Here is a 17,588-nt window from a genome sequence, read left to right on the forward strand (position 1 = left end):
TTAACTCTAAATGCTAGCATTGATTATGTCTACATTGTGGAATTTGGGGAGCTTTTCTGTTTTCTTCTAGGTACTTTTCTAAATTTTAAAAAAATGTAATATTTATATGTTACTTTTGTCATCACGGGAGAAAAGAACAATGTTTCTCCCCCTTTTAGACAAGAAAAGGAAAGCTCAGCATCAAAGCTAACAGAGAGCTGCTGATCATAAAAGGCTGTGCCGTCTGAGATAGCTGACGAGGGCTGGGAAATGGTGCCGCTGCTTGGGATTTGAATGGTTCTTTTCGGAATGTTATTTAACTATACACTGCACATTCTAAGAAGTTTGTGAAGCAATTGTCAAGAATTAGGAAACAGAACCGATGAGGAAAAGTGAAGGGATTTTGATTAATTCATTCTGGACAAAGACAGTCAAAAAGCTTTAAGTACTGAAGGACTGCAGTTTTTGTTAAGGATGTTGGAAAAATTTGGAATCAGAGTAGTGATTGTTGCACAACATGGTGAATGTAATTAATGTCACTGAATTGTACATGTAAAAATGGTTGAAATGGCAAATATTTTGTTAGATGTATTTCACCACAATAAAAATTAAAAAACAAACAAACTGTAAGTAGTTTTAATAGTCAGTGGCTTATACTTAGCACAGCTGCTTTACATCTCCCTGAAGAGAACAGCAAAAGTGAGGTGAGTTGAAATTATAGCAGGGGTAGTTATAAATGGAAGTGAATGTTTCCCGAGCTCTGGGATAAGCCTCCAAAAGAGAATGTTTAATGCCAGTTCCTAGAGATGTTTAAAATAAAGTACTGATTAAATGCTGGTTGTCTTTTTAGATCTATTCTTGCTGATTTTAAGATGCCTCCAAGGCTTCAGTTGTGCTAGTTCAGGTGTGTACCTTCTCAATTCACAGAAGTGTGTGACCTTTTTATGAACTCTCTTTGCAGATATTTAACACTGTGCCGGATGCACCGCTCAGCAATGCCCAGCTGCACCTGTCTCGGAAGAAGAGCAGTGACTCCAAGCCCCCATCCTGCAGCGAGAGGCCCCTGACGCTCTTCCACACTGTGCAGTCCACAGAGAAACGTGAGTCCCGCTGCTCAGGGCTGGCATGATGCTCAGGGGACATCCCCGACTGCCTCCCTGCCGCTTGGGGTGGACGCCTCCGGCCTGTCTCAGTGGGCTGCTGGCCTTCTGTGGTCTTCAGAACTGTGTGCCTTTGTGCCTTCCCAGGCTCCAACGCTGAGTGACCCTGATAGGACAGGAAGCAATATTGCTGAGAATGAAAGGCAAGGGCCAGTGATCATAGATCTGTGGACAAATAACTGAGCCTTTTTCATCCTGCTGCACAATAAAAGTTCAGCTCAAGCAATCCTTCAACCCCAGTTTTTTTAGTGGCTTCCGAAGAGCCACTTTCCTTTCCTTTTCTCAGTGTGTAATTGGGCACTTATTAGTGTGAGTCATATGTCCCACTGGAACGTGACTCTGGGAGGGCAGGACCTTGTCTTGCTCGCCTGACTGCTCCACCTACCACCGTGCCTTAATGAATAGCTGAAATTAATTAAAGAGTTAATTAGAGAATAATACCACTCCTGTCCTGACAAGCCGAGTGTAATCACCATAATTGTATCAAATCTTTTTTCATCTCAGGATCCCTGAGTTCTTTGCAATGATCAGTTGCTGGGACCTAAAATATAAGTGTTGTTTTAGCTTTTGTGGAGAGTTGAGTGGTATAGTAGAGGAGTTGAGTGCTCAAGCTCTGCCCGAAGAAGTCAGTCAGGCCTGTGTTCTTGTGCAGTGCCACAGGTTGGGAAAGTCACCTACCTTCTTTGAGCCTCAGTTTGCTCATCTGCCACATATAGATAATAGTGCCCATCTCATAGGGAAGTTGGGTGGATTAAATGAAATGATGCATTTAAGTGTCTGGCACAAGGCCAGGAGCAAGGGAAGAGCCAATAACTGAGAGCTGCTGCTACTATTATTATTACTTAATCACATGCAAATACCAAGGCTATTCATTCATGTAGCCAACGTTTAAACAATGTCTACCAGGGACTGGGAAGATTATTTAACACCCTGTCTTTAAGGAGTTCAAAATTGAGTAAGTGAAGTAGACATGTGAATGCATCATTGTAAGTCTGTGTGTTGTCATAGACATAAGTATGTTAAATGATGTGCAGTAGAACAGAATGGTTAAAATCACATATTCTGGAGCCACATTGCCCAGGTGTGAATTCTGGCTCTGCTGCTCACCAGCTGTGTGGGACTTAAGGAAAGTTATTTAACATCTTGGGGCCTTAGTCTCCTCTTCCGTAAAATAGGGATAATAACAGTTTCCACCACATAGGCTGTTGTAAAGATTAAGGCATTTTAAACAATACCTGGTTCAGAGTAACTGTTCAGTACATGCTGTATGGTGGTATGTCATTATTATTATTATTCTTTACAAGGTATAGGAAAGGCACCTTGGGTAGTGCAGTGATTTGCTTTGCCTAGGAGAAGTTCCATATCTGGATTGGCCTCTTTCTCTTTGTTATAAAAAATGTTGCTTTTTAACCTCACATACCTCAAAAGTAATGATCATCCTTAGAACTCCTGAGAATGACTCTTCTCTGCCCCCAGAACATCAGTGCTTTAAAAGACATCATAGTACCCCATAATATGGTTATACCTGGGTATATTTAGCGCCCTACCACTGGTTTGTCAGGTTGTAGTACTGTGGAGGCTTACGTCTTGCTGTGATGCTGGAAGCTATGCCATCAGTATTTCAAATACCAGCAGGTCATCCGTGGTGGCCAGGTTTCAGTAGAGCTTCCTGACTAAGGCAGACTAGGAAGAATGATCTGGCAGCCTACTTTTGAAAAAGGTTGGCCAGTGAAAACCTTACGGATAGTAGCAGAACACTGGCTGATGTAGTGCTGGAAGATAAGCTTCTCAGGTTGGGAGGCACTCAAAATACAAATGGGGAAGAGCTGCCTCTGCAAAGTAGAAAACCAAAAAAACCAAACCCATTGCCCTCGAGTCGATTCCGACTCATAGCGACCCTATAGGACAGAGTAGAACTGCTCCATAGGGTTTCCAAGGAGCCACTGGTGGATTCTAACTGCAGAGTAGAGTGGATGTTAATGGTGTGGATAAAGCTTTTGGGACCTTCATTTGTTGGTGTGGCACAACTTAAAATGAGAAGAAACAACTATAAACATCCATGAGTAATTGGAACATAGAATGTATGAAGCATGAATCAAGGAAAATTAGAAATCATCAAAAATGAAATGGAACACATAAAGATTGATATACTAGGCATTAGTGAGCTGAAATGGACTGATGTTGGCCATTTTGAATCAGATAATCATATGGCCTATTATGCCATATGAATGGTGTCCCACAAAAAACATGTGTGTCAACTTGGCTAGGTCAGGATTCCCAGTATTGTATGATTGTCTACCATTTTGTCATCTGATGTGATTTCCCTATGAGTTGTAAATTCTGTCACTATGATGTTAATGAGATGGATTAGTGGCAGTTATGTTGATGATATCTACAAGATTAGATCGTGTTTTAAGCCAATCTCTTTTGAGATATAAAAGAGAGAAGCGAGCAGAGAGAAGGGGGACCTCATACCACCAAGAAAGCAGTGCCAGGAGCAGAGTGCGTCCTTTGGACCTGAGGTTCCTGTGTAGAGAAGCTCCTAGTCCAGGGGAAGATGGATGAGAAGGACCTTCCGCCAGAGCCAACAGAAAGAGAAAGCCTTCCCCTGAATTTGGACTTCTAGCATACTAGACTGTGAGAAAATAAATTTCTTTGTTAAAGCCATCCACTTGTGGTATTTCTGTTATAGCAGTGCTAGATGATGAAGGCAGCTGGGAATGACAAATTGAGAAGGAATGACGTAGCATTCATTGTCAAAAAGAACATTTCGAGATCTGTCCTGAAATACAATGCTGTCAGTGATGGGATAATATCCATATGCCTACAAGGAAGACCAGTTAATACGACTATTATTCAAATTTATGCACCAACCACAAATGCCAAAAATGAATTGAAGGTTTTTAACAACTTCTGCAGTCTGAAATTGATCAACGATGCAATCAAGATGCATTGATAATTACTGGTGATTGGGACTCATAAGCGGAAGCAAAGAAGGATCAGTAGTTGGAAAATATGGCCTTAGTGACAGAAACAACGCTGGGGATCGCATGATAGAATTTTGCAAGACCAATGACTTACTCATCGAAAATACCTTTTTTTCAACAACATAACTGACGACTATTTACGTGGACCTCACCAGATGGAATAACAGGAATCATATCGACTACATCTATAGAAAGAGACAGTAGAGAAGCTCAATATCATCAGTTGGAACAAGGCCAGGGGCTGACTGCAGAACATGCCATCAATTGCTTATATGCAAGTTCAAGCTGAGGCTGAAGAAAATTAAAACAAGCCTACGAGAGCCAAAGTACAACTTGAGACCATCTCAAGAATAGATTTGACGCATTGAACAGTAACAACCAAAGACCAGGTGAGTTGTGGGATGACATCCAGGACATCATACATAGAGAAAGCAAAGGGTCATTAAAAAGACAGGAAAGAAAGAAAAGACCAAAATGACTTCCAGAAGAGACTCTGAAACTTGTTATTGAATGTAGAGTAGCTAAAGCAAAAGGAAGAAATGCTGAAGTAAAAGAGCTGAACAGAAGATTTCAAAGTGCAGCCTGTGAAGACAAAGTAAAGTATTTATGATGGGTAAAGTTGTGTGTCAGCTTGGCTGGGCCATGATCCTCAGTGGTTTGGCAGTTATGATATAGTTTGGCTTTTTAATCATGTAATCACCTCCATAATGAGATCTGATATAATGTTATCACCTCCATGATGGGATCTGTTGTGAGCAGCCAATCAGTTGAAAGGGAATTTCCTTGGGGGATGTGGCCTGCATCCAGTATAGGTAGACTTTCTGGCAAGGCTCACTGGCTTTTGCTCACTCTGGAAACTGCAGCTGGCTCCTGTTCATCTGACGTCTGGTTCTTGGGACTGGAGCTAGCAGCTTACCTGGCGTTTTACCTACCAATCTTGGGATTCATTGGCCTCCACAGCCTATGAGGCCTGTGAGCCAGAAGACTGCTATCTGACCTTCCAATCTTGGATGCACCAACACCTGGGGCTACATGAATCAGGAGAAGCCTCCAGCCCAACCCACGAACTTGGGACTTCCCACCCTCTACAACTGTGTGAGCCATTTCTCTTATATAAATCTCTCTATATATATTTATACACTGCACTGGTTTTGCTTCTCCAGAGAACCCAGCCTAAGACAGTACTATAATGAAATGTGCAAAGACCTGGAGTTAAAAAACCAGAGGGGAAGAACATGTTTGTCATTTCTCAAGCTGAAAGAACAGAAAAAGAAATTCAAGCCTCTAGTTGCAATATTGATGGATTCTATGGGCAAAATATTGAACAACGCAGGAAGCATTAGAAGAAGATGGAAGGAATACACAGAGTCACTATACCAAAAAGAATTGGATAACATTCAACCATTTCAGGAGGTAGCATATGATCAAGAACCGATGGTAGTAAAGGAAGAGGTCCAAGCTGCACTGAAGGCATTGGCGAAAAATAGCCTCCAAGAATTGACGGTTTACCAATTGAGATATTTCAGCAAACGGATGCAACACTAGAAGCGCTCACTTGTCTATGCGAAGAAATTTGGAAGACAGCTACCTGGCCAACTGATTAGAAGAGATCCATATACATGTCCATTCCAAAGAAAGGTGATCCAACAGAATGCAGAAATTATCGAACAATATCATTAATATCCCATGGAAGTAAAATTATGCTGAGGATCATTCAAAAATGGTTGTAGCTGTATATCGACAGGAACTGCCAGAAGATCAAGCTGGATTTAGAAGAGGACATGGAACAACGGATATCATTGCCGATGTCAATTGGATCTTGGCTGAAAGCAGAGAATACCGGAAAGGTGTTTATCTGTGTTTTATTGACTATGCAAAGGCATTCGACTGTGTGGATCGTAACAAATTATGGATAACATTGTGAAGAATGGGAATTTCAGAACACTTTTTTTGCTTGTGCGGAGCCTGTACATGGACCCAAGAGGCAGTTGTTCAAACAGAACAAGGGGATACTGTGTGTTTTAAAATCAGGAAAGGCGTGCATCAGCGTTGTATCCTTACACCGTACTTATTCAGTCTGTATGCTGAGCAAATTTGAGAAGCTGTACTACCTGAAGAAGAGTGTGGTATCAGGATTGGTGGAAGACTCATTAACAACCTGTAATATGCAGATAACACAGCCTTGCTTGCTAAAATGAAGAAGACTTGGAGCACTTACTAATGAAGATCAAAGACTACACCTTCAGTATGGATTACACCTCAACATAAAGAAAACAAAACTCCTCCCAGCTGGACCAATAAGCAACATCATGATAAATGGAGAAAATATTGAAGTAGTCAAGGATTTCATTTTACTTGGATCCACAATCAATGTCTGTGGAAACAGCAGTTAAGAAATCAAACAACATATTGCCTTGGGCAAATCTGCTGCAAAAGATCCCTCTTTAAAGTATTAAAAAGTAAGATCTCACTTTGAGGTCTAAGGTGCACCTGACCCAAGCCATGGTATTTTCAATTGCCTCATCTGCATGCAAAAGCTGGATAATAAAAAAGGAAGTCTGAAGAAAACTGATGCATTTGAATTATGGTATTGCAAGGAATATTGAATATTCCATGGACTACCAGAAGAACGAACAAATCTGTGTTGGGAGAAGTACAGCCAGAAAGCTCCTTATGAACAAGGATAGCGAAACTTCGTCTCACTTACTTTGAATATGTTATTAGAGGGACTAGTCGCTGGAGAAAGATATTTTGCTTGGTAAAGTAGAAGGTCAGTAAAAAGACCCTCAGAGAGGTGGATTGGCACAGTGGTTGCAACAGTGGGTTCAAACATAGCAACTATTGTGAGGCTGGTGCGGGACCCGGCAGTGTTTCGTTCTGTTGTACGTAGGTCGCTAACAACAACAATATATTGCGCACCATTTGGGTTGTTTTAGTTTTTTGTTTTCATAAGTAAAACCGTTGTTATCTTCCTTGTAACTAAATCTTCTCATATTCATGATCATTTCCTGAGAATAAATTCCTAGAAGAATTTCTAGGTCAAAGGATATGCACAGTGTCAGGGCTTTTGACCGCATATTGTTATTGGCTTCCCTTCTGATTAGGAGCCCTAGTGGTGCAGTGGTTAAAGTGCTCAGATGCTAACCAAAAGGTCGATAGTTTGAACTCAACATCCACCCTGTGGGAGAAAAATGTGGCAGTCTGCTTCTGTAAAGATTCACAGCTTTGAAGACCCTGTGGACAGTTCTAGTCTGTCATCTAGAGTTGCTATGAGTGGGAATCGATTAAACAGCAATGGGTTTGGTTTGGTTTTAGTTTCCCTTCTGATGGCAGCCTGTTGTGTTCTTCTTAAATATCTGGCTTGAGTCATTCTCACTGTGGTCTGCACGTGCCCTGGGCCCCTCTGAGTGTAGCAGGGAACACTTGGAACAGGACTGACCTCACCCACATCTGTTGAGCAAGGCATCATGTTACGGGCTGATGTGCTTCTCAGGTTTCCAGGAGAGCTGAGGTCACCTCATGTCTTGTACTAAGCAATGTACAACACAGACTGGGACAGGTTGATTAGACAATATTGGTAAATTCCTCTAAGCTGAAAATAGTGACAGGATTGTGGTAAAACTGAAGCAGAAGCAACTTTCGAACAGGCTTTACAGTATATTCTGAGTATGCAAGAAAATCCGTTGAGATTAGGAGAAATAAATTAGATCTTTGCTCAAGATTCATTTTATCACCCAAGGCAAAGGATGAAAGTTACAGGTGTGTGAAAGCAGACCTGCCTGAGCTTCAGAACAAGTTGCTGCGTCACTGTCTACAGATGGTAGACAGAGGGACAGAAAACAGGGAGATAGCAAAGCAATGCATTTTCCTCTTAGTGTTAGGAAATACACTGGGAATTTTCCTCCTGGGAAACAGGACTGACATCTCCATGTGCTTGGATTTTTGTGGGGTGCTTAGCTTTTCTCTTTCTCAGAGAAGAAACATTTTAATTGAAAAGTTTATATGTATATGTTTTACATTTTAATTGAAAAGTATATATGTATATATAATGCTTTTTGTAATTTGTTTTGGAAACTCTTTTGTTCTGGGAAACTAGAACAATATCCAAGCTGACACGGATAGCACTGTAGAAGCGATGGGAGAGTTCATACTGTGAGGGAGACTGGCGAGGAGCTGGAAGGTTCTCACCAGAACTCCCTGCCTCCCAGGTTGTAATCAGCCACCGGTACTGGTAGATGAGCAGGTAATAGTGCCCTGCAAAGTTATCACACACTTTACCCTTTTCTTCATCTGATCTGTGGACCAACACATAAGAATTTGCTTTATCAAAACACTTGTGCCTAATTTACTATTTGGAGTTAAAGTACAGGTAAAGATTCTGCAGGTGATTTGTTAAAAAATTGTATATTTCCATATAATGATCTTTTTCACGTTGAGGCCAGTTTATACCCAGTTTGCTGCTTCCCAAACTTCAATCATTTATATAAACCCTCATTCACCATTTGGGCCACAACCACATAACCCATGTACTGTTGTTTGTTTTATATATAACTTTAAATTGTTAAATTGATTTTAAAGCCACTCACTTCTTTACATGGCCTCATCCTGATCGTTAAAATCTATGAAAACATGAGTTTGATGGCTTTGCTGTATTATCCATAATATATATTAAAATAATAACTAAGAAAATTATCAAGTCAAAAAATGTCCATTGCATCTCACCATAGCATCATCTTGTGTACCACGAGTGGAACGTGTACCTCAGTGTGGAGTCCACAGACCTCTCTCTTAATTTTTGACTGATTAAGATCCTCTCCCCTTAATTTAAATATACAAACTCAAGTGTCCTCTGTTCATTTGACTACAGTGGGGTTCTGATATTGTCAGTTGAATCACAGTGGACACACACCATTCATGTATCAATTTTGTGCTATGCACTTTTGATTTGTTGTGACACCTGAGCAGATTTGGTGTGACCTTATTTTTATTCAGGTTTTTGCCACAGAATAAGTACCCTAGTAGAGGCATTACGCGCGCACACACGCCCATGTGTACACACCCACACAAGCATATGCACACATTTCCCTCTTACTTTCAAACTTAATATTTTTCAAAACCTCATTTCCTCTTATGTCTGTCTGCCTGATCTCTTTTGAGTCCAATTATGTTCTTTTTCTCCTCGGTATACTTCCAGTTTAATATTTTCTCTGCATTCCATCGGTCAGCCTTCTCTTCAGTCCCTAGCTGAAATGCTTAAGGAGTCTGAAGCTCCTTGAGTAGCTCACTTGAGTGCTGTCTGTTGAGTGGTTCCAGTTGTTTATTTTCTGCTCACATTTTTCTCCTTTCTGTTCCTGCCTCTTGGCAGTGCCTTTGCTCTTTGCCATTTTCTTCCGGAGGTAAATCGTGCCAACCCTCTGGGCCTCAGTTTATCACTTGCCTCAAGCTCATAGAGTAACCTTGGGAGTTCCACAGGCTCAGTCCTCTGTCTTTGTACCTGCACTTCAGGCTCACGGAAGTATCTGGCATATTAGTTGATGTTCATAGATGAGTGTCTTATTTGCTAGAGGGGGTTTTTCCTTCCATGTAGGTAAACCAGTTGTGTGCCCAGGCACCTGCATAAGACTCTGCTGCTTTAATCTGTGCGTATTAGTGGGATCTTCTCTGGGTGGCTTTTTTTCTTTTCCCTAAAGATAAAGCTGTCTTTACAATAGCAGCAGTCTCCTCCTAGAATGAGGAGCTAGATGGTTTCTCTTGCATTCTGCTAGGTAGGGATTTTGGTCAGTTAGAAGGTAACATGTGGCTCCTCAAAACATCAAAACATCAAATCAGTGTGTGGTGAAAGTGGGCCTAGGAATGACATGAGAGTGGCCTCTGAGATTAGAATGTTGTGAAAAAGGAGAAAAGCAATGATAGGAAAATGCAAGATTTAGGAGGCATCATAACAAATGCAAATCATTAGGAAGCCACTGAATGATTTAGTAAGGAGAGGACTAGATATCAAAGTTGTCAGTGACCAGTCAAGAAATATTTTCTAAAAGGGGGAATTTTGAGAAAGATGCTAAAGAAAATGAAGGTTATAGTTTAGCCCAAAGGACAGACAGGTAGTCTGTGATGCTTAATAGAGGGAGCATATAGGAGAATATTTCTGTAGGTAGCAGGGGATAGCTCTTGTCTCTACAACTAAAGAGAAGACTATGGAAAGATACGTTCCCAAATTGAACTTGGAAAACATCTTCCCATAAAAATTGATTTTTTTTTTTCTGGTAGAACTTCCCCATAGGGTTTCCAAGGAGTGACTGGTGGACTTGAACTGCTGACCTTTTGGTTGGTGGCTAAACGCTTAACTACTGGGCCACCAAGGCTCCTTAAGGTGTATAGCTACATAATTTATCTAATGGTTTCTTGACTTAGGTACAACATCTCAATTAGTCATCACAATCACATGACACAGGCACTGTCCCTATTTTACAATTGGAGGAAAATGAAATTGATATTAAATAATGTACTCAGAAAGTAGTAGATTTGAACCTGGCCTGTCTGACTTTGAAGACTACATTGTGAAGCAGTCACCATCCTGCCTTCCAATGTCAACTTGTGGGATAGTTCTAGAGGAGATGTGGTTCTGTTAGAGTTGGCTTGTGTGACACAGCCTGAAAACCCAACCTTATTTCCAAGGGAAAATGTCTAATTGTAAAGAGCTATGGGACTAATGTGAAAGAAGAAATGGATGCATTTTATATAGAACCTTGGGGCCAAGCTAAATTAGAACCTTGTTCAATAACAGCAACAACAATAAATAAATAAAATTGATGATAGCCAAAATGTTCGAGCATTTAACTAATGTACCAGGTAGTCTGCTAAGCCCATTATCTCATCTCATCCTCACAATTGATAGTAACTCTATGAGGTAGGTTCTCATTATCTACATTTTACAGACAAGTAAACTGAGGCTAGAGAGGTTATGCAATCCAATCGCACAAGTAGCAAATGAGAAAGAAGGGATTTGTACCCAGGTGGTCTCCCTTCCCCATACCATGTTGTCTCCAAAAGGCCACCCTTGGTGGTTCTTGAGACACAGTTGAGAAAACCTAGGTAGACTGAGGTACAGAAACAATAAAAGCCATCCATCCCACTTCCAGGGCTGCCGTGGGGGCAGTTGGACCATATGGAATGGGTTTCTCAGTATGCATACTGGCAGGCTGCAGCCACATGACAGCCTCCCTCGAAATCTAGCACCAGCTAGGCAGAGAGCAGTATGAACACAGTGGGAGCTTTACTTTGCTGGGCCAAGGCAGTCACCCTCATTTATGATCACCTCCGAACAGATGGAATGAGGTTTTTCAACTGTGTTGCCAGATGAATGGTAGCAAAGGAGATTACTGGTTAATCTCCAAGTTTCCACACAGATACATCAGACAGCAGAAAGTGGACTGGCATATCTAGATGAAAGGTACTGACACACAAGCTGTACTCTTCCCGGACAATTGTAGAAGGTAGAGCCAGAAGGATTGGAGGGAACAAGGTCTTATTGCTTTTAGATTTCTTTCAAGTGGTTGCAAAGTGACATTTATGACTTGTTTCATTCCAATTTGTTAGTAGTTATACAGAGATGTTGAAATGCATTTCTTGTAACAGTGGTTCTTAGACTTGAGCATGCATTAGAATCAACTAGGAAGCTTATTAAAAATACAGATGCCATCCTGAGGTTCACCCTTCAGCCAAAGATTAGGCAAAATGAGACTAAAGGGCACACCAGCCTAGGGGCAAGGACTAGGAGGCAGGAGGGAAGCGGAAAGGTGGTAATAGGGAACCCAAGGTCGAGAAGGGGGAGTGTTGACATGTTGTGGGGTTGGTAACCAATGTCATAAAACAATACGTGTACTAACAGTTGAATGAGAAGCAGTTTGTTCTGTAAACCTTCATCTAAAGTACAATTAAAAAAAAAATATATAGATGCCTGGTCTCTACCCTGGGACATTTTGAATCAGGAGGTCTTAGTTGGAGCCGAGGCATCTGTGTTTTTAACAAGATCTATGACGATGCTGATGTTAATGAAAGTAAGAGAAGCACTGGCTTAGGTAGGTGGGAAAAGTCAAGGTTTCTTGACTTCTGTCATTACCAGAGAATCAAAACCTGTCAGATTCTGTTGGGGTTTAGGACATAGTGGTTGAAAGCGTGAGTTCTGCAGCCAGACCTCATTGTTTAAATGCCATCTTTATTGCCTGTGGGCTCTAAGACCAGAAATAGAAAGTCTACTTTTCTTTCCTAAGCCTCTGTTTTTTCATCTGTAAAATCAATAACTAGTGATACTTTCCTCAGAGCGTAATTACCACAAGTAAGTGAGCCGGTGTATGTAAAGTGCTTGACACTGGGCCTAGAACATAGTAAGCACCTAATAAATGTTAGCTACTATTATGATGACTATTATCAGGCTGTTATAGTCTTACCTTGCAATTGGCTAAGAAAATAGTCCCCTGTGGAGTCCGCAGATTCCAAAGGAGAGGCCCATACATGAGGGTAATGTGGAGCCTTCCTGGCCCCAGTGAGAGCCCTGTTTGATGCTTGAGTGCAAATACATTAGCAGCCTGGGATAAGTTGTACAGTGTCGATGGGGGCGAGAATGGATTCTTAGGCTTTGTTTTACATGGATCATGTTAACTAGCTGCTGAGATTATAGCTCTGATTACCAGGTAATTCATCCTGGACCCTCTCCCAGACAGTCCCAGTAAGAGGCTGAGAATTCAGCTTTTATACTTCTCATGTGTGTCTTCCTTATTGAAAAATAACTGGGAATTCATACCATTCAAAGGCTTATGTAATGCATGTCTATGAGCAGCCAAAACTGTAGACTCTGCCTTCTCTCAGGTTGCCTCTTGCAGATCCTGGGTGCTCCAGACACACCTATTTGCTTTGGCAAATGACATGTTTATCCACATGGATTCCTATTGTCATACAGGCTGCAGAAGTTGCGATGTGGCTGTTGGTTTAATTATGTGTGGTTACCACACGTGACTGAAAAACCACACAGTTGGTGTGGCCATTAAAAAATGATACCGTGGAAAGCTAATGACAGGGAAAAAGTTCAAGATAGATCATTAAGTGAAAAAAAGAAAAGCATATTACAGGCCTTTATCGATGGCATTATCACTCAGTGAACAAAGCAAGTAACTTAACATTAGGTATGATGTAATTCCACTTTGTTAAAAAAGTAAATGTGTGCATTTCTATGTGCAGGAAAATGACTAGGAGTTTACACAGCTGGAGAGTGAGTCACGTGATATTTGTATGCACATGCATGTGCTTTTCTGCTCTTTCTAAATTAAAAAGAAACGTATATTTACTGTGTATTGAATTATTTTTAAGTTATTGGAAATAAAATTTCATAATTGTATATTTCATTCACTATCTCAAACCAGTTTTGGAAAGAGTCATGATATAACAATAAGTAAATATATACTTTTCTTCTTCCAAACAAGCAATAGAGTAAGCGGTCTGTATGTGGATTCCCTCGGGTACTGGGGAATCACAGGTTAAAGGGAGACCACCTCTACTCAAATCTAGGTTCTCACGTAGAAAATAGGGCTGTGTTGTGAGTAGTGGAGTATCTGATCATTCACCTCCCTGTTTAGCCATCAATTAGAGGCTCATTCCTACTCTGGTTTTTGAAACCATGTTTCAGGGCCGACTTCCTCATTGTCAGCCGTGTCTCATTTCCCGTGTATCAGTTCAGTCCTAGACCAGCCACAATGACTTTCCCAATCTTTTGTGAAACCCAGTTTTATTTGCATTCTTTCTCTTTGCAAAGAAAATGGTTATTATGAGCACCATGGGGGAGGGTAAGTCAAGCCAGTCTCCCCAGGATCAAAATCAGTGGTTGTTTTGCTGTAGAAAACTTGCCAGAAGTTTTAATATTATGTACTATATACTGTGGTCAAAACAACTGATTGACCAAATTTTTCACTTACCAACTCACTGTTTAGTCCCTCAAAAGGCTGACAGTTCAAATCCACCTGCCGCTCCTTGGAAACCTATGAGGCAGTTCTACTCTGTCCTATAGGGCCACTGTCAATCAACTCGAAGGCAATGGGTTTGGTTTTGGGTTTTTGTGTAGACATGTTACCCAAACTTCATTTTAAGATTATTTTTATTATCGGAACTGAGACTGGGGCAGCATGAAGTCAGACCACCTCAGATTTCCGTGTGCTCTGGCATGCCTCTATTAATCAGAAAAAAAAAAAAAAGCTAGAAGGGGGGAAAAATGCTATAGTAGGTCTGATTCCCAGCTTCCCATGTTCTTGGTTGTTTCCCAAGATGGTGAACTCAGAAATTGTTGTGTACTCATCATTTTGTATTGCAAAATTCATTAAGCTGCCTGTCAAGATGATACATTACAGACTTCATTGCAAAACGTTAATAAGGACGAGAAAGTACACCTCTCTCCCCACCACAGCCTGGGAAAGCCTCTAGGTATTTTGCTTTTGCCTTCCTACTCTTTGCGTAAAATCTTGTGTCTTTGAAAAACTTCCTCTGTCTGGTAACCCCTTTTCTTCATGTTTGAGGGAACTCCCTCCTTTTGGCTCTGCGAGGCACCATGAGCTGCTGCTAAAGAAGGCCCTCTTCCCTCTTCTTTTGACACTGAGTCTCACACATCATGGAAAGATGAGACGTTAGCCTGTATTCTGAAAGACTTCCACGCACAGTAGGAAACCTCAAAGTGACGTTGAAGATCTTTGTTTCATATTTACCCTCTGGCTCTGTGTATTTTGTGGGCCAGGCATGTTCAGGCCTGCCAAGACGTGTGAATTTGGCTTGACTGTGCACGTACTTTCCTGGCCTCGGCTCTAGGTTCTGTGATAAAGAGAGGCTGCCTCTCATATGTGATGGGATTGCCATTAGAGTGAGCCAGAGTCACTTGGTAAATATGGAAAGTGAAATAACTTAGTTCCCAGATTTCCATGGCAACCCCTAGAACAAGTACAATATCACCAAAATTATGCTGTGGCTTTCTTTTTTTAGTTGCAGCGATTTGGTTGCATACTCATGTTTTTCCACTCCTGATTTGTACAAAAAACAAAGACTCTGCCCACTGTAACCAGTACTTGGGGTTTCAAGGACATTAGTGGTCCCTGTCTGAAGCACCTGAAAAATTTAGTCACACAAAACTGCCTCTTTCCATTCCAGCAGAATAAATTTTGATTGCTTATTGCTCACTTATATTTATTATTTATCTCATAACCATTCATGTGTATGGTACCAATCTAGACACAAGGAATGTATGAGCTAACTCTGACCTTACAGGTCACTATAACCAATGCTTGATATGTTCTGTGTGGTCACACAAGCTACTAACGTGTCCCTGCTTTGAATTGTTTGCATCCTTCAGGACCAAGTCCACCTCCAGTTTGTCATTCGCCATGGAACATATGTTCCTGAAAGCATCCAGTGCATTACCAATACATGTTTACTGTTGTTTGGGAATTTATTTTATTTTAGTGTTTCCTTGTTTCAGGGCTCTTGTTTTCTGTGAATAATATGAAGAGAGATTCTTGTTGATAAACATGATGAGGAAGGCAAGCATTCTTACTGAATTCAAGGAGTTCAGGAATAGTCCTGAGTTATGGGCATTCTTTGGTTTTTTGTCATTTAATTAGTTCTCTGTGATCTTGTTGATTTGACTCATAGCTGGTTGTTTTTTTTCTTTTGAAGTTGACTAGCCTGTAATTCTTTTTCTTCAGCAGCCTAATTTCTATCAGTTCTTATACCTTCTGATGAGAATGCCAGAGGTGGACTGAATCATCAGTGACGTAAACAAGTCCAGCTCTGTTATTTGCATAATTTAGTGAATTTTTATTTAAAAAATAGTAAGAAAGTCTCCTGGGCTGTCTGTTCTCATTATATTCTTTTGTCATGAGCAAGTACTCATTGGCCCACATGATCAAAATCCTCCTAATTTGAGTGACATTACTGAATCATTTTCCCTTTATTTCTTAACTCATTCCAAACACTTTAGAATTTGCCTCAGTATAGATTGTCATAAGTACTAAACATTTGATTTGTTACTGCTTTTATTTATTTATTTTTTTAAATCTCTCCCCCTTCTCTAGAATAATCTTCACCTTCATACTCAGGATTGTCAACATTTCAGCAGCAGCTTAGATCTTCCACTTAGATGTTCTCAGTTTCATTATCTGAGGTCTCATGTCAGACATGAGTGGGAATCACCTCGACAGCAACTAACAACAACAACAACATATCAAAGAAACTGTAGTAGGCATGTAATCAGAGAGTGCCAGGTTTCTCGATTGCCTTGTTGTATGCCCCATCAAGGGATACTAGTAAAAAGTCTGCCCCCCAGGATGCAAATTTGGCTATCTTGGCTGCAAAACTTGAAATCTTATGATAAATTGTTTTCTTCTTAGGCAAAGAACTCCTTTCCCTAATCTTTTGCTTTTGTTGTTGTTGTTTCATTTTGTTTGTTTACAAGTCATGCAATATGTGAAATGTCCTAAGTACGTAGCTATATATCAAAATAGAATCTCAAAAAGAATTTATTTCTTAAAAGAAGAATTATAATGCCATCAAGTAAACAAAATACCAAAGATGAAACTAGAAATCCTAAAGCTCAGTTTGGATGTAGCCACCTGTTTTATTCTGTTGACTTTTCTATTCCAGAGAGTATCGAGTCCTCGTTTTCCACCCCTATCCACTTTCTGTGGTGAGTTTGTTTCAGACAAATATCATGTTCCATATGCTGCAACCTTGCTCATTAGCTCGTTAAAAGGGCCAGTCTAAATACTGTAACAATAGATATTTTCTTAAAAACTCTTGCCTAACCTTTTTATGTGCATCAGGATTGTGATATTTTGTAAAGAAAAGCCTTTTTATATTATTTTTTATTGCTTTGTCTGTATGTTCCTTGGCTTGTTCTGCATTTTGTCTGATCTCCTTCCTGATTTCTTGAAGAGTTCTGTACATTAGTCTTTTGAATTCTACCTCCGGTAATTCCAAGAAGTTCTCTTCTTCCAGAAGGTTTTTTGATTCTTTGTTTTGGTGGCTTGCTGAAGCCATCGTGGCCTGCCTGTTTATGTGATTCGATATTGACTGGTTTCTCCAAGCCATCAATAAGTTATTACATTTATTTATGTTTGCTTACTGTTTTCTAGCTTCTTATTTTGTTTTGTTTCGGTATGCCCAAATAGGCTGGTTGTGTGAGCTAGTTTGATTATTGGCATCTTTAAGCTCTCATGTCCTGTCTCCAGGTTGGCTAGAGCTGTTACTAGGTACGTGAGCCCAAGAGTCTGTTTACTTTTCTTGTGTGGATTCAGCTTAGGGTCCAGGTTGTTGGTCACCAGGTGTATGGTGCAGGCTCTCACTCAAGAGTCCTAGATGAGCAGGGGTGATTGGAGTAGACTCAGGTATCTGACTGCAGGAGGGGGTCATGCACTGATCAAGGCAGGGGGCT

General features: G+C 40.6%; 1 protein-coding gene across 5 annotated transcripts in view; it reads left to right on the top strand.

The window, feature by feature from the left end:
- Positions 1-17,588, top strand: part of ARHGAP26 (Rho GTPase activating protein 26) — a 550,033-nt gene that overhangs the window by 408,370 nt on the left and 124,075 nt on the right. For 4 of the 5 annotated variants that reach the window (XM_004381135.1, XM_023735640.1, XM_023735642.1 and 1 more), the window contains exon 19: positions 941-1,079. In XM_004381135.1, coding sequence (XP_004381192.1) covers positions 941-1,079 — 139 coding nt within the window. Of the gene's footprint in view, positions 1-940; positions 1,080-16,798; positions 16,842-17,588 lie in introns of all 5 variants that reach the window. The other variant, XM_023735643.1, reaches the window with a different exon arrangement.

The sequence above is a fragment of the Trichechus manatus genome, unplaced genomic scaffold (genome assembly GCF_000243295.1).
Source record: "Trichechus manatus latirostris isolate Lorelei unplaced genomic scaffold, TriManLat1.0 scaffold00080, whole genome shotgun sequence".
NCBI classification, from domain to species: domain Eukaryota; kingdom Metazoa; phylum Chordata; class Mammalia; order Sirenia; family Trichechidae; genus Trichechus; species Trichechus manatus.